General features: G+C 47.5%; 1 protein-coding gene across 1 annotated transcript in view; it reads right to left on the reverse strand.

Annotated features, from left to right (window-relative positions):
• The window catches only part of EMID1 (EMI domain containing 1), a 91,160-nt gene extending 65,796 nt beyond the window's left edge, over positions 1-25,364 (reverse strand). The window contains exons 1-2 of the mRNA XM_011995741.1: positions 25,252-25,364; positions 23,464-23,583 (exon numbers count right to left, since the gene is read on the reverse strand). Coding sequence (XP_011851131.1) covers positions 23,464-23,583; positions 25,252-25,364 — 233 coding nt within the window. The remainder of the gene's footprint in view (positions 1-23,463; positions 23,584-25,251) is intronic.
• Positions 25,365-25,809: the final 445 nt, after the last annotated feature.

Here is a 25,809-nt window from a genome sequence, read left to right on the forward strand (position 1 = left end):
TGCTTTGTTACCCAGGCTGGAATGCAGTGGCACAATCTTGGCTCACTGCAGCCTCGACTTCAGAAGCTCAAGCGATCCTCCTGCCTCATCCTCAACTAGGACAACAGGTGTGCACCACCACACCTGGCTAACGTAAACAAAAACTTTTTTTGTAGAGATGAGGTCTGCCGATGCTGCCCAGACTGGTCTTGAACTTCTGGGCTCAAGTGATCCTCCCACCTTAGCCACCCAAAGTGCTGGCATTACAGGCATAAGCCACCATGCCTGGCCTTGTATGATATTTGAATTATGTGCCAATAAAGCTGCACATACACATTCAAACAGAACAGATTTTAAAGGTGAGAAATGTTTTCTTGTTTCCAATTTGTTACTTTGGTGACCTCTAATGAATCACTTTTGTAATTAAGTACACACGAGCTGACTTTGGGAGCATATAAACTAAAAATTGGAACAACACAGAGCAGATTAGCATGTCCTTTTAACAAACTGAAAGATATTTAAACATAAAAAGAAATAAATTATACATAAAAAAGAACATACGTTATTTTTAATTTAAAAAACACATTCACTGGCTGGGCGCGGTGGCTCACACCTGTAATCCCAGCATTTTGCGAGGCCGATCACCCGAGGTCAGGAGTTTGAGACCAGCCTGGCCAACATGGCGAAACCCCGTCTCTACTAAAATACAACAATTAGCCAGGCGTGGGGGCCTGTGCCTGTAATCCCAGCTACTTGGGAGGCTGAGGCAGGAGAATCACTCGAACTTGGGAGGCAGAGGTTGCGGTAAGCTGAGTCACACCACTGCACTCCAGCCTGGGCGACAGAGTGAGGCCCTGTCTCAAAAAAAAAAGTTTTTAATAAAAAATTTTTAAAAACCACATTCACCACCCTTAGGTATCTAACCAAGAGAAATGGAAATAGGGTCACACACAAAAATGCACCTGAGTGTTCACAGCAGTATTATCTGTAAGAACCAAAAAGTGGCAACAACCCAAATGTGTGTCGACAGATGAATTGGACAGACAACATGTGGTCCATCCACGCAATGGAATATTGTTCGGAAAGAATGAAACGTCGACACATGTTGCCACATCGGTGAGGCTTGACAGCACTATGCTCAGTAAAAGAAGCCAGCCGCAAAAGGCCATATGGTGTATGATTCCATTTACGTGAAATACCCAGAATAGGGAAATCTACAGAGACAGAAAGTGGTTGCCAGAAGCTGGTGGTGGGGTGGTGGGGGCTGCGGGAGAATGGGGAATCACTGCAAATGGGTATATGGTTTCTTTTTTTTTTTAAGACAGCGTTTTGCTCTTGTTGCCCAGACTGGAGTGCAATGGCGTGATCTCGGCTCACTGCAACCTTCATCTCCCAGGTTCAAGCAATTCTACTGCCTCAGCCTCCCAAGTAGCTGGGATTACAGGTGCCCACCACCACGCACAGCTAATTTTTTTTTTTGGAAACAGAATCTAGCTCTGTTACCCAGACTGGAATGCAGTGGTACAATCATGGCTCACTGCAGCCTGGACCTCCTGCCTCAGCCTCCTGAGTAGCTGGGACTACAGGCACCTGCCACCACTTCGAGCTAGTTTCTAAGTTTTTTGTAGAGATGGGCCCTCTCTTTGTTGCCCAGGCTGGTCTTGAACTCCCAGCCTCATGTGATCTTTCTGCCTCGGTCTCCCAAAATTCTGGGATAACAGGTGTGAGCCACTGCACCTGGGCACTCAAAATTCTCAATTACAGCTACAAAGACCCTTTTCCAAATAAGATCACCTTCACAGGTTCCTGGACATGCACCTATGTTTTGGTGGGGCCCATCCTTCAGCCCACCGCACCTCCCTACCCCAACTGCCATCATCTAAGCTGGGCCACCCTGCCTTGGTCTCCAGCCCTTGCAGGCAGAGGAGGCCAGACCCATGTCCCCTGTTACTTGGAATCTCACAGCGGCTCCCAGGGCATCTGGAAGCAGCTCACACTTGACCTGCAAAGCTCCATGGCCTGGCCCTGCTGGCATCTCAGGCACCCTGTTCCCACCACATTGACCTTTTCCCCAGTTCCTAAAGGGCTCCAAGCTTTCTCTTGCCTCCAGCGCCTCCTCCATGTTGATCTCCCTGTTCCCTCCACCTGGCACTCCTCCAGGCTTCACCTGGGTGCCTTTTGCTTACCCACAAGTCTCAGTTTAGGTGCCCCACCCCCACCCCAAACCTCTCTTCACAACCTGAGATGTTAGGGGCTCCTTGGGGGTTACGGCAGGTTATAGTGGTGGGGTTCACCTGGATGCACTCCCTGGACTGGGAGCTCAGCCTGGGCAGGGGCACGTAGCTCGTGCCTATCTTGCTCCCTGTAGAATGGCAGTGTTCCTTTTTTTTTTTTTTTTGAGACAGAGTCTCGTTCTGTTGCCCAGGCTGGAGTGCAGTGGCACGATCTCGACTCACTGCAACCTCTGCCTTCTGGGTTCAAGCGATTCTCCTGCCTCAGCCTCCTGAGTAGCTGGGACTACAGGCACACGCGAACATGCCCAACTAGAATGTCAGCGTTTCTGAGGGTGGGAGGAGGGCATTAAGGGTCAGATGATCCTGAACCTTACTCTTCACTTTCCACCTCTTCCCATCTTCCTTCCTCATAATCTTGGGGAACATGTTTTTCTCACCTTTTTATATATATATATATATAAAATATATATATATATATATTTTTAGAGACAAAGTCTTGCTCTGTCTCCCAAGCTGGAGTGTAGCAGCATGATCATAGCTCACTTCAGTCCTGTCTGCTGGGCTCAAGCAATCCTCCTGCCTCAACCTCCTGGGTAGCTAGGACATAGGCATGTGCCACCATGCCTAATTTTTTAAAATCTCGTTTTTGTAGAGATGAAGTCTTGGTATGTTGCCCAGGCTGGTCTCGAACTCCTGGCCTCAAGGGATCCTCCCACCTTGGCCTCTCAAAGTGTTGGGATTACAGGCATAAACCACCTCACCTGGCCCTTTCTCACCTCTAAAATCTGAAGTTCTGTTTGAATGTGAAAAAAGAAAAGGAGGAAGGCCTTCCCATCACACACCTTTTCTGCCTGAATTCCCAGGCACTGTCTTTTACTCCAACTGCAATCATTTGCACTTAATTCCTCCAACTTCAAGTTGTTTGAGATCAAAAAGGAAGGAACACAAGAAGGGGATGGGGAATGTGTTCCGGAATAGGAGGAGTTACAGAAACCTCAGGGCCTCTGCTCAGACAGGTGGTGGGATGAATCCCACAGATGAGAATAATCAGCCATGGGACTCTGAGCGAGTGACCCCTCCCAGGTGAGTCTCAATGGCTCACCTGTACAACGGGATGATAGCAGCCACCCTGCAGCTGACGACTGGGGAGTTATGTCGAGTGCCTGGTACACAGCAAGGAAGCACTCAGTATGTGGTGGCAACAGTTAACAATTCATAAAACCGTAGAGAGTATGTGAAATGCCATTTCAGTTTGCAAACATCTCCAATCCCCAGAATGTTCCCCACTGGCCTCCTGGGCAGCTGAGAAGAGTAACAGCATTGGGGGATGGTGTTATGGTTTGAATTATGTCCCCCCCAACACCCCCAAAAGATGTTGAAGTCCTAACCCCTAGGATCTGTGAATGGGACCTTCTTTGGACATGGGGTGTTTGCAGATGATATGTTGAGATGAGGTCACGTGGGTGGGCCCTAATCCAATGTGGCTGTGTCTTTATATAAAGGGGAAATGGGACACAGAGACAGACGCACACAGAGGCAGATGATGTGAAGACACAGAAGATGGCCGCCAACAAGCCAAAGAATGCTGGAGGCTACCCGAAGCCGGGAGAGGGGCCTGGAACAGACTCTCCCTCTCAGCCTCAGAAGGAACCAGCCCTGCCCACACTTTGATTTCAGACTTCCAGCACTAAAATAGCGAGACAGTAAGTGTCTGTTGTTTAAGCCAGGCAGGTTGTGGGGCTTTGTTACAGAGGTGGGAATAAGACAAATCCACTGTCAGAGCAAACTGGGCCTCCTAGGGCCGGCAGGATCCCCTGGGGGCTCTGAGGAGACGGACCAGAGGTCAGTGCCAAGCCCCACCAGCCCTCAGTCACTGCCCAGGCCGATGGCCAGGCCTGGCTGCTCCTCGGTTCCCCACTGCCCAGCAGGAGGGCACCAGACGCTTCCGGGACAGAAATCTGGGATGCATTTGGAAATCCTGGCAGAGGGCTTTCAAGTTAGGCCCTGTCCTAACTGGGGAACCGCCATCTGGATCCTGTTTGCTGGCCCCTGGCAGGAGAATCTGAGTGGGATTTTGGGGGAGCCATCAGGGAAGGGGGCCACTCCCTCTGTGGCTGGGTGATGTCAGCGGTCCTGGGTGGAATCCTGGCCCTGCCACTTGCTGGGTGACCTCAGGCTGCTCATGTCACCTCTCTTGGCTTTCTCACCTGAAAACTGAAAACTGAGGGCAATCGCAGAATGTACCTTGAAATGTCACCAGCAGGATTTACTAGGATCATCAGACTAGCAGGCTGCTTAATGAAGGGGAACTTCAGATTTTTCTTTCTTTCCTTTTCTTTTCTTTTTTTTTTTTTTTTTTTATTATTTTTTTTTTTTTTTTTTTTTTTAACAAATTCTGGTAAGATACATAATGTAAAATTGATTTTTTTTTTTGGAGACAGGGTCTCACTGTGTCACCCAGGGTGGCGTGCAGTGGGGTGATCATAGCTCACTGCAGCCTCGACCTCCCTGGGCTCAGGTGATTCTCCTACCTCAGCCTCCAGGGTAGCTGGGACTACAGGCATGTGCTACTATGCTTGGCTAATTTTTCTATTTTTTTGTTGAGATGGGGTTTCACCATGTTGTCCAGGCTGGAAAACTGACCATTTTACTTATTTTAACCATTTTAAAGCATTTTAAAGCATACACTTCGGTACATTCGCATTGTTGTGCAACTGTCACCCCCGTCCAGAACTTTTTCATCTTCCGCAAATTAAACTGTACTGGTTCAACACTGACTCCTCATTCCCCCATCCCTCATTCTACTTGTCTCTACAATTTTGATGACTCTAAGTACCTCATATAAGTGGAATTTTACCATTCTACTTGAACTCCTGGGCTTAAGCGATTCCCCCGCTCCCCGCCTTGGCCTCTTAAAGTGCTGGGATTACAGGCATAATTGCACCACCACACCCAGCAAAATTGGCCATTGTTAAGGGTACCGTTCAGTGGAATTAAATGCCTTCGTAGTGTTGTGTAACCATCACCAACATCCATCTCCTGAACCCTTTTCATCTTGTAAAACTGAAACTCTGTATCCATTAAACAATAACCCCCATTACCCCTTTTTCCCAGCCATCACCATTCTACTTTCTGTGTCTATGATTTTGACTACTCTAGGTACGCCATATAAGTGAAATCATACGGTATTTATTATTTTGTGACTGGCTTCATTTACTCAGCATAATGTCCTCAAGCTTCATTCTCATTGTAGCTTGTGTCAGAACTGCCTTCCTTTTCAGGGCTGAATAATATTCCATTGAAAAGATAGACCTCATTTTGCTTATCCATTCTTCCATTGATGGATATGTGAGTTTCTCCACATTTTAGCAATTATGAATAATACTGCTATGAGCACAGGATCTCTTTGAGACCCTCCTTTTGTTTTGGGTGCATACCTGGAAGTGGAATTGGTATATTTAATTCTTTTGGGTATATACCTAGAAGTGGAATTGCTGGGTCACATGGGTAATTCTATGTTTGCTTATTTATTTATTTATTTGAGATGGAGTCTCACTCTGTCGCCCAGGCTGTAGTGCAGTGGCGCAATCTCAGTTCACAGCAAGCTCCGCCTCCTGGGTTCACACCATTCTCCTGCCTCAGCCTCTCAAGTGGGACTACAGGCACCCGCCACCACCCCTGGCTAATTTTTTGTATTTTTAGTAGAGACAGAATTTCACCGTGTTAGCCAGGATGGTCTCGATCTCCTGACCTTGTGATATGCCCACCTCGGCCTCCCAAAGTGCTGGGATTACAGGCATGAGCCACCACACCCGGCCCTACGTTTAATTGTTGGAGGCACCACCACCTGTTTTCCGCAGCAGCTGCACCACTTTGCATTCCCACCAGCAGCACGGAAGCGTTCTAATTTCTCCACATGCTCCCAGCAGTGAGTAGTGGGCTGTTCCCTGGCGCTGCCTGACTCCCCCATTCTTTCTCTGAGGAGCCTGAAAGGGGCACTTTACTTAGGGATGCCGGAACTCCTGGAATCCTGACCCCTTTTGAGTTTCTAAGGTTTCTAGAAGATCCCCTAGGGGAAGCCCACTGTGGGAGTGATGGCCTGGCTCTTAGCCTGGGGTGTACACTGGGCTGGGGAGCGCTGGTTCCAGGCATGCATGGGTGAGGAAGTAGCTGTGTGCATAAATGCTGTGTGTATATAAACCCGCGTGAACCAAAGTGGGAAGTCGCTGTAATGCTGGGAGACCCAGGCTCATATGGAGATGTTCAGCAAGCATCTGACATAGAGCCTGGAAGTCTCTCCCTCAAAGGGCTGCATCTGGGCTCCCATTCTGCCATCAACACAGCTAGGCTGGCCGGGCATGATGGCTCACACTTGCAATTCCAGCACTTTGGGAGGCCGAGGCAGGTGGATCACTTGAGGTCAGGAGTTCGAGACCAGCCCGGCCAACATGGCAAAACCTTGTCTCTACTAAAAATACAAAAATTAGCCAGGTGTGGTGGCATGTACCTGTAATCCCAGCTAATCGGGAGGCTGAGGCAGAAGAATTGCTTGAACCTGGGAGACGAAGGTTGCAGTGAGCCGAGATGGCACTGCTACACTCCAGCCTAGGCAACAAAGTGAGACTCCATCTCAAAAAAAGAAAAGAAAAAAAAGACAGCTAGGCTAGACTCTGCCTGAGAGAAGCTGAGGTTCCCAGACATATGGCAGGAGGAGGACTGATGCTAGGGAGGAGACAGAGCCTGCTCATGACAGACAGCGGGGGCTCGCCTCCCTGGGCCCTGAACCCCATGGGTATTCCCAGAGGATGCAGCTCTTGGCCCAAGTCAGCCTCACACACGACTGGGTCTGCTCCCTCGAGCCTCCCTAATCCCACGGGCTCAGCGGAGCCTCATGCCCAGCACAGATGAAATAGCTCTTGGCTGGATGGTGGCCCAAAGGGCCTTGTGGTCATCCTTCCGCACGGTGGTCTTCACCATCCAGGGAGAAGGGAAAGCAACAGAGACTGAGAGCCAAGCATGGGGCCTGGAGTTCGGATAGACTTGGGCCACCCATTGGCTTGAGCAGGGACCCCACCTCTCTCAACCCCAGTCTCCTCACCTGTACGCTGGAGCTAATAATGACGGTGGCCGCCTGACCGAGCAGGTGATGATTCAATGGTGCATGTACAACGTCCAGCCGGCACCGGGCACATTGTAAGTAAATGGCCCTGTTTCCATCAGAAAGGAGAACAGCTGCCTGGACTGAATATGCAACAGGACACCCGGAGTGTGTTTTTTGGATGCATCGGCTCGCTTTCTAGCCACTGGCCTCTTCTAGAAGTTGCACACAGATAAAAGGTCCCAGTTAATGAGGATTCTGGTTAAAGTTTTAAAATTCACAGCAAGCCCACTCCGCATAATAATGTATCAGAAACACAACAATCCTTTAATCTAGAAGGAATTAATTGCTGGGCCCAGAAATTCAGGGCACGCTGACAGAATCCTTAATTTCTCAAGCTGATAGTTTCAAAAAGCGACTGATTTTAGACTGGCTTCTCTGTAGAAGTACGTAAGACTCCCACAGTCCCAACAAAGGGCGAGATTGTCCTGCTGTCTAACTCAGTAAGAATCATGTATGTGGGGTCTGAATTAATGTCAGCTCTGAATTTTTCCTGCTGAGTGGAACGTGGTGGACTTTAAGCCCCAGGAGATTCGATGGCAGCTCTATGGCCTGGGCATCCCAGGCATCATCCAGGGAATGTCCTCACTCGTCTCACTTATGTTTACAGACCGCCTACTCTGAGCCCAAGCTCAGGTTCTGTGTTGGAAATGCAGGAGCCAGCGCGACCAGCCTCAAAGACAGACTCACACAAACCCACGGTCAGATAACTGCATGACTGCAAGTCGTAAAAAGGAATGAGGCAGGGTGTCTGAAAGGACATAACAGGCTGGGCACAGTGACTCACACTTGTAATTCCAGCACTTTGGGAGGCTGAGGCAGGAAGACCACTTGAGGCCAGAAGTTCAAGTCCAGTCTGGGCAACAGTGAGATCCTGTCTCTGCAAAAATTAAAATATTAGCCAGGTATGGTGTGTATGCCTGTGATCCCAGCTCCTCAGAAGGCTGGGGCAGGAGGATTGCTTGAGCCAGGGAGGTTGAGGTTGCAGTGAGCCGTGACTGCATCCTTGCATTTCAGCCTGGGTGACAGAACAATACCCCATCTTAAAAAAAAAAAAAAAAAAGAGAGAGAACAATAGGGCCCTAATTCAGATGACAGGGCTTGGCAGATAGGGCCACAGATCTTAAAAAATGTTTTTATTTATTTATTTATTTTTTATTTTTATTTTTTGAGACGGAGTCTGGCTCTGTCGTCCAGGCTGGAATGCAGTGGCCAGATCTCAGCTCACTGCAAGCTCCACCTCCCGGGTTTACGCCATTCTCCTGCCTCAGCCTCCCGAGTAGCTGGGACTACAGGCGCCTGCCACCTCGCCTGGCTAGTTTTTTGTATTTTTTAGTAGAGACGGGGTTTCACCACATTAGCCAGGATGGTCTCGATCTCCTGACCTCGTGATCCGCCCGTCTCGGCCTCCCAAAGTGCTGGGATTACAGGCTTGAGCCACCGCGCCCGGCCTATTTATTTTTAATTTTTATTTTTAGAGACGGAGTCTTGCTCTGTTGTCCAGGCTGGAGTGCAGTGGTGCCATCTCGGCTCACTGCAAGCTCCGCCTTCCAGGTTCACACCATTCTCCTGCCTCAGTCTCCCGAGCAGGTGGGACTACAGGCACCTGCCATCATGCCCGGCAAATTTTTTGTATTTTTAGTAGGACGGGGTTTCACCGTGTTAGTCAGGATGGTCTCAATCTTTTGACTTCGTGATCTGCCTGCCTCGGCCTCCCAAAGTGCTGGGATTACAGGCGTGAGCCACCACGTCTGGCCTTTTAAAAATTTTTTTGAGACAAGTTCTTACTCTGTTGTCCAGGCTGCAGTGCAGTGGCATGATCACAGCTCACTGCAGCTTGGAATTCCTGGGTTTAAGTGATCCCCCTGCCTCAGCCTCCTGAGTAACTGGGATTACAGGAGTGCACCACCATGCCCAGCTAATTTTTTTTTTTTTTTTTTTTTTTTAAATAGAGACAAGAGCTTGCTATGTTGCCACAGGCTGGTCTCAAACTCCTGGTCTCAAGCAATCTTCCTGTCTTGGCCTTTGAAAACCCTGAGACTGCAAGTATAAGAAAAGAAAATCTTGTAAGCTGAAAGCTGAAGGATGAGGGCAATTAATTGATGAAGTATGATGATCCAGGTGTCCCCAGGTGAAGAAACAACCTCTACAAAGGCCCTGAGGTAGGAATACGCCATTATAGGAGTTAGGAGCTGTTCTCAGGGAGCTGACGGTGATTGAGGCCTATGGAACAAGAAAAGAAAAATCATCATCTTCATTGTCACTATCACTACCATTGTCAGATAAAGGTGAAGTCTTACAAATACTTCATATGGGGCCAGGTATGGTGGTGTGTGTCTGTAATCCCAGCACTTTGGGAAACCAAGGTGGGAGGATTGCTTGAGGCCAGGAGTTTGAGACCAGCCTGGGCAACATAGCGAGATTCTATCTCTGCAATTTTTTTTTTGAATTAGCCTGACGTGTTAGTATGTGCTTATAGTCACAGCTACTCAGGAGGCTGAGGTGGGAGAGTTGCCTAAACCCAGGAGTTTGAGGCTGCAGTGAGCTATGATGGCACCACTGCACTCTAGCCTGGGAAACAGAGCGAGACCCTGTCTCAAGAACAAAACAAACAAAAAACCTCATGCAGGATCAAATACACCAGGCCCTGTAAATATTCCCAGGGGAATCTGAGCAGCATTTAGGGCCCCAAAGGGAACATCCTGGGTGCAGACTGGGAGGCAGGAGACAGCCAGGTAAGGACACAGGCTCTGGGTCAGATGACCTGGCTTTGCATCCTGACTCCCCTCTTAAGGCGGGAAAGAAGGCCCCTCCTCTCCCCTCTCCTCCCCATCTCACTCTGTCACCCAGGCTGAAGTGCAGTGATGCAATCACGGCTCACTGCAGCCTCGACCTCCTAAGCTCAAGGGATCTTTGGACCACAGGCACGTGCCACCACGCCTGGCTAGCTTTTTGTTGTTGTTGTTGGTGGTGGTGGTGGTTTTTGTATTTTTAGTAGAGATGGGGTTTCCCCATGTTGCCCAGGCTGGTCTCGAACTCCTGGACTCAAGCAGTGCACCCACCCCTGCCTCCCAAAGTGCTGGGATTACAGGCGTGAGCCACCGTGCCTGGCCTGTAGTTACAATAAACTGTACACACTTAGGAGAGTGTACAGTTTCATCAGTTTGACATGTTTTCACCTGGGAAATCATCTCCACAATCAAGATGGTGAATATATCCACCACCTCCGAAAGTTTTCTTATTCCCCTTGGTCACCCACCTCTCTCCCGATTCCCAGGAAAACACTGATCTGCTTTCTGTCACTATAGATTATTTTGCATTTTCTAGGATTTTCCTTCATTTTCTTAAGAGACAGGGTCTCACTCTGTTACCCAGGCTGGAGGGTTGTAGCATGATCATAGCTCACTGCAGCCTTGAAATCTCAGGCTCAAGCGATCCTCCCACCTGAGCCTCCCAAAGTAGCTGGGATGACAGATGCACACTGCCACACTTGGCTAACTTTTATTTTTTATTTTTTGTAGAGATGGGGTCTCCCTATGCTTCCCAGGCTGGTCTAGAACTCCTGGACTCAAGCAATCCTCCTGTCTTGACCTCCCAAAGTGCTGGGATTACAGGTATGAACCGCCTCACCTGGCCTATAGAGTTTTATATAAATGAAATCATACTGTATGTACTCTTTTTTGGTCTGGCTTCTTTTATGCAACATAATTTAAGCTTCACCCATGTCGTTGTGGATATTACTAATTCATTTCTTTTTCCTGCTAGGTATGTTTCACAACTTGTTTGTCCACTCACCTGCTGATGGACATCTGGTTGGTTTCCAGTTTGGAGCTATTACAAGTAATGCTGCTATGAACATTTGCATACGCGTTTTTATATTGCCATACGTGTTCATTTCTCTTGGTTAGATACCTAGGAGTGGAATTGCTGGGTCTCAAGGTAATTGTATGTGAAGTATGAGAGAAACTGCCAAGCTGTTTTTCTTTTTCTTTTTTTTTTTTGAGACGGAGTCTTGACCTGTCGCCCAGGTTGAAGTGCAATGTCATAATCTCGGCTCACTGCAACCTCCGCCTCCTGGGTTCAAACAATTCTCCTGTCTCAGCCTCCTGAGTAGCTAGAATTATAGGCATGCAACATTATACCTGGTTACTTTTTGTATTTTTAGTAGAGATGGGGTTTTGCCATGTTGGTCAAACTGGTCTTGAACTCCTGACCTCAGATGATCCACCTGCCTCAGCTTCCCAAAGTGCTGGGATTACAGGCATGCACCACCACGCCCAGCCCAAGCTGTTTTTCAAAGTGATTGTAAAACAGTACCTAAAAGCTCTAGTTGCTCCACATCCTTACCAACCCTTAGTATTGCCAGTTATTCAAATTTAAGCCATTCTAATAGGTGTGTAGTGGTCTCACTGTGATTTTAATTGGTATTTCCCTAATGACTGACGCTATGGAGCATCTTTTCACCTGCTTATTTGTCATCCATACGTGTTTTTTTTTTATCAAGTGTCTGTTTCAATTGTTCGTTCCCCATGGGCACTCTTAAAAATTCTTTGTTTTCATATTACTGAGCGTTGAGAGTTCTTTATATATTCTGGATATGTCTTTTTAAAATCAGATACGTGATTTATGAATATCTTCTTTCAATCTGTGACTTGTCTTTTTATTCTCTTAACAGTGTCTTTCTTTTTCTTTTTGAGACAGGGTCTCGCTTATCACCAGGCTGGACTGCAGTCACATGATCATGGCTTACTGCAGCCTCAACCTCCTGGATTCAGGCTATCCTCCCACCTCAGCCTCCCAGGACCACAGGTGTGTGCCACCACACCCAGCTAATTTTTTGTAGAGATAGGGTTATGCCGTGTTGCCCAGGCTGGTCTCAAACTGCTGGGCACAAGCAATCTACCCGTCTCAGCCTCCCAAAGTGCTGGGATTACAGTTGTGAGCCACTGTGCCCAGCCAACAGTGTCTTTCAAAGAGCAGAGAGAGGTTAAATTTGATGATGTCCAGTTTGCACCTTTGTTGAAAATTGACCACATATCTATGAGTCTGTTTCTGGACTCTTTGTTCTGCTTTATTAAACTACTTGCCTATTTGTACACCAGTGCCACACCATCTTCGTTGCTGTGCCTTTATAATAAGTTTTAAAGTTAGGTCATTTAAGTCCTTTAATTTTGTTCCTCTTTTTCAAAGAAAGTTGTTTTGACTATTCTTTTTTTTTTTTTTTTTTTTTTTTGGAGTGCAGTGGCACGATCTCGGCTCACTGCAAGCTCCGCCTCCCGGGTTCATGCCATTCTGCTGCCTCAGCCTCCCGAGGAGCTGGGACTACAGGCGCCTGCCACCACGCCCGGCTTATTTTTTGTATTTTAGTACAGATGGGGTTTCACTGTGTTAGCCAGGATGGTCTCGATCTCCTGACCTCGTGATCCGCCCGCCTCGGCCTCCCAAAGTGCTGGGACTACAGGCGTGAGCCACCACGCCTGGCCTGTTTTGACTATTCTAAGCCTTTGCATTTCCAATACATTTTGTAATCAGCTTGTAAATTTCTACCAAAAAAGCCTGCTGAGACTTTGACTGAAATTATGTTGAGTTTGTAGATTAATTTGGAAAGAATTGACATATTGACAGTATTGACTCTCTCAACCCATGAACATGGTATACCTCTCCATTTATTTAGACCTTTAAAACTTTTTCTCAGCAATGTTTTGTAGCTTTAATTGTACAGGCCTAACATACTTTTTTGTTCTATTTACTCTATTTCATATTTTTATGCTACCGTAAATAGTATTTTTTTAAATTTCAATGTCCAGGTATTTTTTGCTAGTAATATATTTTTTATATTGACCATGTATCTTTCAGCATTATACTCATTTATTAGTCCCAGCAGCTTTTTTGCAAGTTCCATCAGATTTTTAACTTAAATGAACTTTTTTTTGGCAAATAAAGGCAACTTTTCTTGTTTATATACATCTGAATGTCTTTTATTTCCTTTTCTTGCCTCAGTATATTGGCTATAATCTCCAATACAATGTTGAATAGAAGTGGTGACAGTAGAGAGACCAGTCCTGTTCATGACCTTAGGGGAAAAACATTAATGAACCCTAATGTTCATTATAGGGTTTTGTTTGGTAGATGCCTTTTATTAGGTAAGAAGATTCCCTTCTATTCCTGTCTTGCTTAATTTTTTTTAACAATCAGGAACAAATGTTGGATTTTGTCAAATGTTTTTTCTGCCTTTATTGAAATTATCTGATCGTTTTAATTTTTTAGTCTGTTAATATGGTGAATTACACTGATTGATTTTCCAGGGTTAAAGCCACTTTGCAGTCCTAGGAGAAACGCCACTTGGTTGTGATGTACAGTTGTCTTCCCTTATCCATGGGGGATGTGTTCCAAGACCCCTAGTGGATGCCTGAAACCTCAGATAGTACCAAACCCTATATACACTATGTTTTTTCCTGTGTCCAGTGGTTAACAACCATTTATGAGACATGGGAAAAAAAAAAAAAAAAGCAGGAAAGTGTGACCAGATATAGGAAAAAGAAAAGCAGGCAACAGAAACTGCCTTTAGTCTTCAGAGTATACAAATTCGGTAAAAAAGAAAAATAAAGAAAGAAAGAAACTTCCCTAAGAAGGTCCAGATATCATACCTATGATAAAGTCTAATTTATAAATTAGGCACAGTAATATATTAACAACAATAACTAATAATAAAATAGAACAATTATAACAATATACTGGAATAAAAGTTATATGAATGTGGTCTCTCTCTAAATGTTTTCTTTTACTATATTATGGGTAGCCAAAACCGCAAGAAGTGAAACTCCAGATAAAGGGAGACCATTGTATGTTTTTTTAAATATACAGTCATGAGTCATTTAATGATGGGGATATGTTCTAAGAAATGTGTCATTAAGTGATTTCATCATTGTGTGAACATGACAGAGTGCTCTCACGCGAACCTAGCTGAGATAGCCTACTACACACCTAGGCTATGTGGTGTAGCCTTTCTCCTAGGCTACAAACCTGTACAGCATGTTACTGTAGTGAATACGGTAGGTAACTGCATCACAGTGGTATTTGTGTATCTAAACATAGAAAAGGTACAGTAAAAATACAGTATTATAATCTTTTTTTTTTTTTGAGACAGGGTCTCACTCTGTTGCCCAGGCTGTAGTGCAGTGACGCTATCTCAGCTCACTGCAACCTCTACCTCCTGGGCTCAAGCCATCCTCTCACCTCAGCCTCCCATGTAGCTGGGACCATAAGCACAAGCCACCATGCCTGGCTAATTTTTAAAAATTTTTTTGTAGAGATGGGGTTTTGCCATGTTGCCCAGGCTGGTCTTGAACTCCTGGGCTCAAGTTACCCACCTGCCCTGGTCTCCCAAAGTGCTGGGATTACAGGCATGAGCCACTGCACCTGGCCCAGAATTATAATCTTATGGGATCACTATTGTATATTTGGTCCATCATTGACAGAAATGTCATTATGCAGCAAATGACTATTACATATTCAGAGACAACTTATGGTACAGTGGTGTGAGGCGCTCCACCTACCCTCTGCCCAGAGAAATAACTGTAACTGGTAAATATTATATGAAAAAACAACCATTTAAAGTCTCTGGAAATTGTCCTGAGGTCACACAGCAAATGAAGAAACATTTATTCAGGAAAATTGGCCGAGACCAGGCGCGGTGGCTCATGCCTGTAATCCCAGCACTTTGGGAGGCCAAGGCGGGCGGATGATGAGGTCAGGAGATCAAGACCATCCTGGTGAACATGGTGAAACCCCGTCTCTACTAAAAATACAAAAAAACTAGCTGGGCGTGGTGACTTGGCGGGTGTCTGTAGTCCCAGCTACTCGGGAGGCTGAGGCAGGAGAATGGCATGAACCCAGGAGGCGGAGCTTGCAGTGAGCCAAGATCGCACCACTGCACTCCAGCCTGGGCAACAGAGCAAGACTCCGTCTCAAAAAAAAAAGAAAAAGAAAAAAAAGAAAATCAGCCAGGCACGGTGGCTCACACCTATGATTGCAGCACTTTGGGAGGCTGAGGCAGGTGGATCATGAGGTCAGGAGTTCGAGACCAGCCTGGCCAATGTGGTGAAACCCGGTCTCTACTAAAAATACAAAAAAATTAGCCGGGCATAGTGGCACACGCCTGTAGTCCCAATTACTCGGGAGGCTGAGGCAGAAGAATTGCTTGAACCCAGGAAGCAGAGGTTGCAGTGAGCCGAGATCACCAAACTGCACTCTAGCCTGGGCAACAGAGTGAGACTCAATCTTAAAAAAAAAAAAAATCTATTAAATCTCAGAACAGTAGAAAAGTGAGAGCCTGTGGCATTTGAGCCATGGCCCATTCTCTCCCTTCCCTGCCCCCCAGCTCAGTGAGATGGAAGTTCTACTCCAGGTGGATGCAACCAAGAACACAGGTCTCCCTCTCCTCAGTCTCAGTTGAGGGGCTAGAGTATCTCCCCAGGAAGGGCATGACATCAGCATTTCTCATCCACGAAGTCCTGTGTTCTAGATACTCCATTCTAGGCAAGAGTGGCTGAGAGGTCTGGGGTTCTCCTCCTCTACCCAGCCCCACTCTGTAGGGTGGAAGCTCTGCCTTAGGTGCAGGCCAAAAAAATGCCTGGTTGCATTTGCCCCAGCTCATTCATAGGATAGAAGTTCCATGCCATAAGTGGCAAGTCAAGATGATCAGAAGCTACTGCCCCATCCAGCAGCCTGTTCATGAAGCAGGGGTGTCATTCTTTGAGAAGGGGGCCATTCTCCCTGCCTCCAGTCCAGAGCAGTTGTGCAGAGAGGTTTTGCCCAGAGAGTAGCAGGCTGTAAGAACAGAGAGATCCTAAGCTCTTCCCAAGGGAATTGACTTCCTTTGGAACTGGGTGTGGAGGAGTTCCAGCTTAAGGGGAAAAGCAATGGAGATTTTGGTAGTAAGCAATTTTGGTGGCAAGCAATTATGAGGAGGCTAGTAGCTTGTCAGATTAACAAGCTAAACTATAGGGTAGCTACTGAGAAGAACGCTCCTGGAATTGTAACAAACCTCAAAGACTGGCCTCAAAGAGTACCTTTGCAAAAGGGCCTGAATTTAACTGAATCACATGTGGAGCAATTTATACTCCAGGGCACTATTGAAAACAATAGAGCAATTAGTCATCAATGGAGGCTAATAGCTGGGTATGATTCCAACAAAGGCAGACAGCTTGACAAAGAAATCATAAAAAGAGACAAAGAGACCCCTGCTAAAACCACTGTCACCCAGGGTGACCCTGGTCATGTCCAAGGCTACTTTCTCTGAGGAGTGAAACCAGAAGCTGCATACTTAGGAGAAACAGACTTCACTAGAATAGTCCAGCTAAGTCACTAAACAAATAAACAAGCAAACAAAACAAGCCCCAGAAGGTGAGAGTTCAGTAGAGTGCTACAATATATTCTCTAAAATGTCCAGTGGTTAACAACCATTTATGAGACATGAAAAAAAAAAAGGCAGGAAAGTGTGACCAGATATAGGAAACAGAGAAACAGGCAACAGAAACTGCCTTTAATCTTCAGAGTATACAAATTCGGTAAAAAAGAAAAATAAAGAAAGAAAGAAACTTCCCTAAGAAGGTCCAGATATCAGGCTTAGCCAAGAATCCAAAGCAACTGTTATAAATATATTCAGAGAACTAAAGAAAAGAATGCTTAAGAAAATAAAGGAAGGTAAAATGATAATTTCTTATCAAAATAGAGACTATCAATAAAGAGACAGAAATTATAAAATAGCACCAAATGAAAATTCTGGAGTTGGAATACAATAATTAAAATGAAAACTTCATTAGAGAGATCCAGCAGTAGAATGAATGGGCAAAAGAAAGAATCAGCAATTGTAAGGAGAGATTAATAGAGATTACACAATGGAAACAGCAGAGAGATGGAAAAAATGTAGAAAAATGAACAGAGCCTTAGAGAAATGTGGAAAACCATTAAGCACACCAACATTCATGTAATTGGGAGTATCAGAAGGAGAGGAAAGAGAGAAAGGAGCAGAAAAAATATTTGAAGAAATAATGCTCAAAAACTTCCCAAATTTGAGGAAAACAATCTACACACATCCAAGAAGTTTAATGAACTCCAGGTCAGAATTTGCAAATATGCAAATATATCCAGACATATTACAGTGAAATGATTAAACAATCAAAACAAAGACGCTATAATCCCAGCTACTCAGGAGGCTGAGGTGGGAGGGTAACTTGAGCCTAGGAGTTTCAGACTAGCCTGGTAAGCTAGTAAGACATCATCAACACAGTAAGACATCATCCCTAAACAAACAAACAAATAAAAAAAAAAAGCAAAGCGTTAAGTGAAAAAAGGTTCATCAAAGAGAACAACATCTCAGACTAACAGCTGACTTGTCATTAGAAAGTGAAGGATAGACGCCAAAGTGCTGACAGGAAAAATAAGTATCAACCAAGAATTGTATATCCAGCAAAGCTGTCTTTTAAAACTGAAGGTGAAATAAAGACATTTCCAGATCTGCAAATACTGAGAAAATTTATTATATACTATTGAACTTAATTTGCCAAAATTTTGTTGAGAATTTTTCTATGTTCATGAGTAACACTGGATTTTAGGTTTCCTTTTTTTTTTTTTTTAAATTTTTACATATAATCTTGTTGTTTCCCAAACTCACCCGACTCTAAAACTTTTTTCTGTTTTTTTATAACACTGTGGTCCAGTTTTGATATCAACAAAACGCTGGCCTCATAGAATGAATGAATTAGGAAATGTGTCTCTCAGTTCAATTTTCTGGAAGTTTATGTAAAATTGGTAGTCTTGGCTACTTGGGAGGCTAAGGCATGGGGATCATATGAGCCCAGGAGTTTCAGTCCTATCTGGGCAATAGAGAGAGACCATATCTTACAAAAATTGCTACCATTTATTTATTCCTTCAACGTTTGGGGTCAGCCAATCCAGAATCATACACCAGCAAAAGATCCATCCAAAGTGTAAGGTCAGTGGATTTCACTGTCACAAAATACAAAAAATCCATTGACCTGATTTCAGATTTTACACTGCAACTAACCTTTGAAAAACTAGCACTTTTTGCATTTTGGTTTATATCAAAGAAGAATATCCATGCTTATCTAAAAAGCTCCTCCATAACTGGGTGCAGTAGTTCCTGCCTGTAATCCTAGCTCTTTGGGAGGCTGATATGTGGATCTTCTTTGAGGGCCATTATTCAGCCTTTTACATACGGTAAGAATCAAGAGTCATGAGCCCCATACACAGAAGCTCCTGGGAGTCTTTGGTAATCCTCCAAGTGTAGAGAGGTCCCAGGAACAGCTGCTCTGGGCTATCAGAGTGAGTGGGCCTGGGGGATTTTCCTGAACAGCCTCCCCTGCTTGATGCCCAGGGAACCCAGACCAGGTTGCAGCTTGAGGGCAGCACAGGGCATGGCCAGGTCAGTGCCTCTGCTCTTCTATAGCTGTACTGGCGGCAGCCCAAAGAGCTGGGTCTGCAGCAGGGCTGAGTGTGAATCCTGCCTGGGTCCCTCTGTGTCGCAGGTCCGTGAACTCAGTATGTTCATGACCAAACCTGTGACCTTCCACCTAAACCTGCACCACCACCCGCGTCTGCCCCACCCTTTCCTGGTGCCCAAGCCCTTGTTTTCCTTTGCAGACCACCCACCTCCCCACTCAAACGATGGGAAACTCCACCAGCATTCCTTCCAAAACGCCTCTCGAACTTACCCCTTCTCCACCCAACTCCACTCCTGGTCCAAGCCACTGACACCTCTCATCTTAATGACTGCAAACTCCCTTGCTGGTCTCTAGCCTTCAGCCCCGTCCCTCCCAATCCACTTCCCAGCCACCACCTCTGGGAATAAATGCGATGGCAATCTGGCAGGGCTGCCGCCTGCCTCACTTCCTCGTTGCTCCCTGTTGCCCTCGGGGCAAACGTCCAGTGTGCCTGCCGCTGCTGAGCCCTCCAGCCCCATCTCTTGCCACATCCCCACTTGCACCCCAAGCTCCAGGCAGACAAGCACTGTTTGGCTCCTCAAACCAGCCAGTGCCTTTGGCCTGTGAACCTAAGCACAGTCTGTGCCTCGGCTCCCTCCCCCCATCCCCTGCCTCGGGGTCATTCCTGGGCATCCCCTGAAATTCTGGGGTGGTTGGGAGCCTCTATAGTCACTCAGGCCTCCTGGGCTTGTCCCTAATGGGCCCCTAACTTCCTTCCAGGCTTGGCCTAGGCTGGGTTTGGGGAAGGCGCATGCAACGGTTGTGAATAGATAGGTATGTGGGGAGGGAGGGCATCCACGGAGAGGTCCTCCGCAAAACCCTCAAGTAAGAACCTCATCTGGAAGGGGAAAGAAGCCCCATCTACCCCTGCTCTAGAGGCACAGGGGTGACGCTGTGGAGGAGTCAGAATCAGGGACTCTGCCCACAGCCACTGCACCATAGGAGGCTGCAGAGCCACTCAGGAGGGGCAGGAAGACAGCCACAGGGTGACCGGGATTCTCTCATTCTTGCCTTGAACAAACTCTACTCTGCCACCCTGGACTCTTATTACCCTTACGATGGCATCTCACCCTGTCGCCCGGGCTGGAGTGCAGCGGCGTGATTTCGGCTCACTGCAACCTCTGCCTCCCAGGTTCAAGTGATTCTCCTGCCTCAGCCTGCCTAGTAGCTGGGATTACAGGCGTGCATCACCACGCCTGGCATATTTTTGTATTTTTAGTAGAGACGGGGTTTCGCCATGTTGGCCAGGCTGGTCTCAAACTCCTGTCCTCAAGTGATTCACCTGCCTCAACCTCCCAAAGTGGTGGGATTACAGGCGTGAGCCACCACACCCAGCCCCCGGACTCTTTTTCAACCAGGCCTGACCTTTTGAATTCTGTGGTCACCTCTGTATTGTCCAATTTTAGCAGGAATCCTGCTAAGTCAGATTATCCAGAGCCCCCTATATCTAACCACCTTCCATGTCTGATTGGGTTCCTCTTTCTCCACCACCCCTAGGTGCTGTCTGAGCACCCTGGCCTGTCTTCAGCAGGAATTCTGTTAGGTGGGTTTAGCTGGAACCCTTCTTCGCTCGGATGTTTCCTTAGTCACTTTCCATCCAGTGATCCCCACCCTGCTCCTTGTACTCCTTGGCGATCAATCCTCCACCGCAAAACCCCATCACGATGGTCCCTATGCCAATCTCAGTGGCTCCCCACTGCATAAAGTCAGCCTGATCATCCTTAACAAGCGTCATGAATAATAGCGGGCTTTGCAGCTGGCCTCATGCCCTCCCTTGTGGGCTTAGCAAAACACCCCCCTCCAACCCGGGTTCTCTCCTCTGATGACCAAAGGCTTTCCTCCTCACATTGGATGTACATTTCTTCTTTTTTTAGAGACAGAGTCTTGCTGTTACCCAGGCTGATGTACAGTAGCACAATCATAGCTCACTGCAGTCTGGAACTGGGCTCAAGCAATCCTCCTGCCTCAGCCTCCTGGGTAGCTAAGACTACAGGTGTGCCCAGCAAATTAACCACCATGCCCAGTAAATTAATTATTAATTATCATTTTGAGATGGGGTCTACTCTGTCACCCAGGCTAGAGTGCGGTGGTACAATCATGGCTCATTGCAGCCTCAACCTCCCAGGCTCAAGCAATCCTCCCACCTCAGCCTCCCAAGTAGCTAGGACCACAGGTGTGCACCACCAAACCTGGCTAATTTTTAAATTTTTTGTGGAGATGAGGTTTTGCTTTGTTACCCAGGCTGGTCTCAAACTCTTGGGCTCAAGCGATCCACCTGCCTTGGCCTCCCAAAGTGTTGTAATTATAGGCGTGAGCCATGGTGCCCGGCCTCATGTACATTTCTAAATCTCCGATGCCAGGACCTCTGAGGTTTCTGCAGACCACATTCTCTCCTTCCACCCCTCATCACCTTTCCTCTGCAAGGGGCTTCCCTTTCACGCCTGGACCCCTCCACATTCCCTGGCCACCCCCTCTCCTCGCCAGCTCAGCCCATCCACCCTGCTGCTCCCCTTGAGTCTTCCCTGAGGCTCGTGGAGTTCAGGTTGGGGGTGCTCGGGTCTCAACAGGGCCAGCACTCCACCACCGGTGTTCCTTGCCATACCGTGTAAGGCCCCAGAGCAGGCCTACCTGTAGCCTCTATGAGGTCTCAGTGTCAGACTAATTAACACCCCCAACCCATGCCATGGGGTCTCTGATGTATTCCCAGCACTGGATCAAGTTGGGGAATCCAGAGATTATGTTCAGATCCAGCCCTGCCTTCCTGGAGCCCTCAGAGAGCCAAGCCAGCAACAGTCCGCACCTGACTCAGCCAGGACGCTGTAGTTGCCTAGATATGACATGCAAACCAGTCACCAGCAGACCTGCAAACGCGTTTCACTGTCCAGAATTGAATGGAGGGCTACCCAGCTGTGGCAGGGTGAAGGCATTACTGGGCAAAGGGGGCTCACTGCCCCATGTGCTAAAAGCCAATGCTACGACACTAACTTCTTTTTTGTTGTTGTTGTTTTTGAGACGGAGTTTTGCTCTGTTGTCCAGTCTGGAGTGCAGTGACGCCATCTTGGCTCACTGCAACCTCCACCTCCTGGGTTCAAACAATTCTCCTGCCTTAGCCTCCCAAGTAGCTGGGATTACAGGTGTCCGCTACCAAACCTGGCTAATTTTTGTATTTTTAGTAGAGACAGGGTTTCTCCATGTTGGCCAAGCTGGTCTCGAACTCCTGACCTCATGATCTGCCCGCCTTGGCCTCCAAAAGTGCTGGGAATACAAGCATGAGTCACCGCGCCCGGCCGACACTGGGTTTTTGAGAAAAGAAAAGCTTTTATTGCAAGTTGACTTACAAGGAAATAGGAGTCCAGCTCAAAGCTGCCTCCCTGTACTGGCTTTAAGGCGTAATTTTATTGGAAAAGGTTTATGGGGTGGAAGGTAAGGGGAGGTCCTTGGGGAGGCGCAGTTATCCTTCATGCCTCCTCATGGGTCGCATGTGCAAATCAGGAGACATTAGTATGAAACACGCAGTGGAAATTTAGGCTTTGATGTCTGAAAGCCTGTTCTGCACGGACTCCCGTTGGCCATCTTGGTTCCAGCCAATTTCTGCCAGTTTCTAAAATCTCACAAGTGGAGGGAGTGTCAGCTTTTTAGGAAGTTGTTTCTTTTCTTACCTGCTATCCTGCAAACTCAAGAATTTCTGTTAGTCCCTGACATCTTAAACTACTTGGGGCACGGTTTCGGAGGGACCCATAGGGCTCGCAACACAGACGATGACCTGTGAGCTGTTGCCCAGGGCCTCGTGGGCAGAGGGGCCCTGTGCTCTGTTTAACGCTCTGCTGTTGCTGTCTTGAAATTCTTCATAATTTTCCAATGGGGCTGCTCATTCTCGTTCTTTTTTTTTTTTTTTTTTTTTTTTATGGAGTTTCACTTTCGTTCCCCAGGCTGCAATGGCGTGATCTTGACTCACTGCAACCTCCACTTCCCGGTTTCAAGCGATTCTCCTGCCTCAGCCTCTGGAGTAGCTGGGATTGCAGGCGTCCACCATCATGCCCAATTTTTGTATTTTTATTAGAGACAGAGTTTCACCATGCTGACCAGGCTGGTCTCAAACTCCTGACCTCAGGTGATCTGCCCGCCTCGGTCTCTCAAAGTGTTGGGATTACAGGCGTGAGCCACTGCACCCAGCCTCTCTTTTTTTTGAGACAGAGTCTCACTCTGTCGCCTATGCTGGCGTGCAGTGGTATGATCTCAGCTCACTGCAACCTCCACCTCCCAGGTTCAAGCAATTCTTGTGCCTCAGCCTCCGAGTAGCTGGGGTTACAGGTGTGTGCCACCATGCCCAACTAATTTTTGTATTTTTAGTAGAGATAGGGTTTTGCCATGTTGGCCAGGCTGGTCTCGAATTCCTGGCCTCAAGTGATCTACCCACCTCGGCCTCCCAAAGTGCTGGCATGAACCACTATGCCTGGCCGTGGGGGCTGCTTATTCTCATTTCACACTGGACCTTGCAGATTATATGGCCAGTCCTGAGGGTCTCGAGGCTTCGTGTGTGGGCCATCCACCTGGTACTCATCCATCTGGCATCACCCATCATCCTCACCTTCTGCTGGGTGCCTTGCCACATGGAAATGTCAAAGGCCTGTGGCTGAAGCGATCATGGGATGTGGCGCTCAGGGGTGGTGTCTGGCTGGGAGCCTCAGGAATGCCCAAATCCTGCTTCCTGTGAAGTCCCCCAGCAAGATACAGGCACAAAGACACAGACGCACCGGAAATCAACGTGCCACTTGATTCTGGGAGCCTCTCAGAGAAAACCACAGTGGGCCTGGGGCCTTTTGAGGTCTCTGGGTGACAAGTCCCTCTTGGGATTAGACCATGGTGACCACTGATCCTGAGCAAGTCACACAAGGCTTCACAACGGTTCCAGATGATAAAACATGGCACCAGGGCCGGATGCTGGTGGGAAGTCCCTCCTTCCGCTCTGGTTTTGTGGTTGCTTGCTGTGTGCTGTTTCCACAAGAGGACAAAGAGGAACTCACCCCGAGGGTCCAGAGGCGAGAAAGGTGCAACTAGATGTCACTCTCAGTCCTGCCTCAAGTGAGTCACACAGTTCTGACTGGCTGTGTCAAGAACACTGTTTCTCTTTTTTTTTTTTTTTTTTTTTGAGACGGAGTCTTACTCTGTTGCTCAGGCTGGAGTGCAATGGCGTGATCTTGGCTTACTGCAAGCTCCGCCTCCCGGCTTCACGCCATTCTCCTGCCTCAGCCTCCCGAGTAGCTGGGACTACAGACGTCCACTATCATGCCTGGCTAATTTTTTTTTTTTTGGTATTTTTAGTAGAGACAAGTTTCACCATGTTAGCCAGGATGGTCTCGATCTCCTGACCTCATGATTATCCCACCTCAGCCTTCCAAAGTGCTGGGATTACAGGCATGAGCCACCATGCCCAGCTTTTCTTTATTTTCTTAGAGATGAGGTCTCGCTCTGCTGCCCAGGCTAGAGTGCAGTGGTGCGATCATAGCTCACTGCACCCTCGACCTCCTGGTCTCAAGCAATCCTCCCGTCTCAGCCTCCCAAAGCACCTGGGATTACAGGCATGAACCACCACGCTGGGTCAGAAAGAGCCCACCGTTTCTGTGCGAGGAGAGGCAATGAAGGCGTCCCCGCTGCCCTCTGAAGTTGCCACCCAGTTGTGCCCACGGAACCTGGCTGTGTCTGCAGTCAGATACCTCTGGGCTGCCCCTGAGACCAGATGAGTGATGTCACTGCAGAGTCCTGAATTGCCTGGGAAGGCAGGAAGGACAATGAGTGGTGTCTGAAAGTACAGCTCTAGGCAGGGAGGGAGAGAACAGTAAGAAGAATTTGACTGATTTTGGTCTCTTTTGTTTTGTTTTTGAGACGGGGCCTCACTCTTGTCACCCAGGCTGGAGTGCGGTGGTCCGATCATGGCTCACTGCAGCCTCAAACTCTTGGACTCCAGCAATGTTCCTGCCTCAGCTTCCTGAGTAGCTGGGACTACAGGCATGTGCCACCACACCAGGCTAATTTTTTTTTGAAAGATGGGGTCTCACTATGTTGCTCAGGCTGGTCTCAAACTCTTGGGCTCATGTGATCCTTCCACATCAGCTTCCCAAAGTGCTGGGACTACAGATGTGAGCCACCATACCTGGCCTCATCTTAGTCTCTTGATTTTCTGAAAGCTCCATCTCACTGTGACTAAAAGAGTCGAGACAGGCTGGTATAACTTCTGCAGGCTGTAATATACTCTAAAGGTTCTAAACTATTACTAAGCAGATGATCAATTCCTTAATTTGGGCTTTTGGTAAAGTGGGCCAGAGTTCAAGGCTTAGGCGCAAGGTCTAGGGGGACCTCCCCATGCCTGTGCCCAAACACCACATGGAAGAAGGGGATGAGCCCCAGCAGATGTGAGGAGCAGAAGTGACCCCGGAAAGGCAGCCGTCCAGCAGGGTGCATGACCACAGGCTCCACATGAGCAGACGCCATGTCTCTGTTCCATGCTCTGTGTCCTTTGCAACCAGAAGCATACCAGGCACCTGGCAGGTGCTCAATAAGTAGTTGTGAAAAAAAGCCATCTGGTCACTCAGAAGCAGACGACTAGGAGAGTGTGCATATGTGTGCATGTGTGCGTGTGTATGGTGGGTGTGCATGTGTTTGGTGTGTGTGCATGCAGGTGATGTGTGTGCATGGGTACTTGTGTGCTTGCACGTGTGTGTGCGCATGTGTGCTTGCACATGGTGTGTGTGTGGTGAGGTGACAGATCTTCTGATAGTGACTCTGCCTTCCAGCAAATCTGACCCAGTCACTGGCCTGGAAGTTGACCCATTCTGAATGGCAGCCCCTTGTCTTGGGGCAAAACGCAGAGCGACAGGAGAGAGGCAGTTCGTTCTTCTCGCCCCTGCTAACTGGCACCCTCCCAGGGCCTAAACTC

This window comes from Mandrillus leucophaeus, unplaced genomic scaffold (genome assembly GCF_000951045.1).
Source record: "Mandrillus leucophaeus isolate KB7577 unplaced genomic scaffold, Mleu.le_1.0 Scaffold496, whole genome shotgun sequence".
Classification (NCBI taxonomy): Eukaryota; Metazoa; Chordata; class Mammalia; order Primates; family Cercopithecidae; genus Mandrillus; species Mandrillus leucophaeus.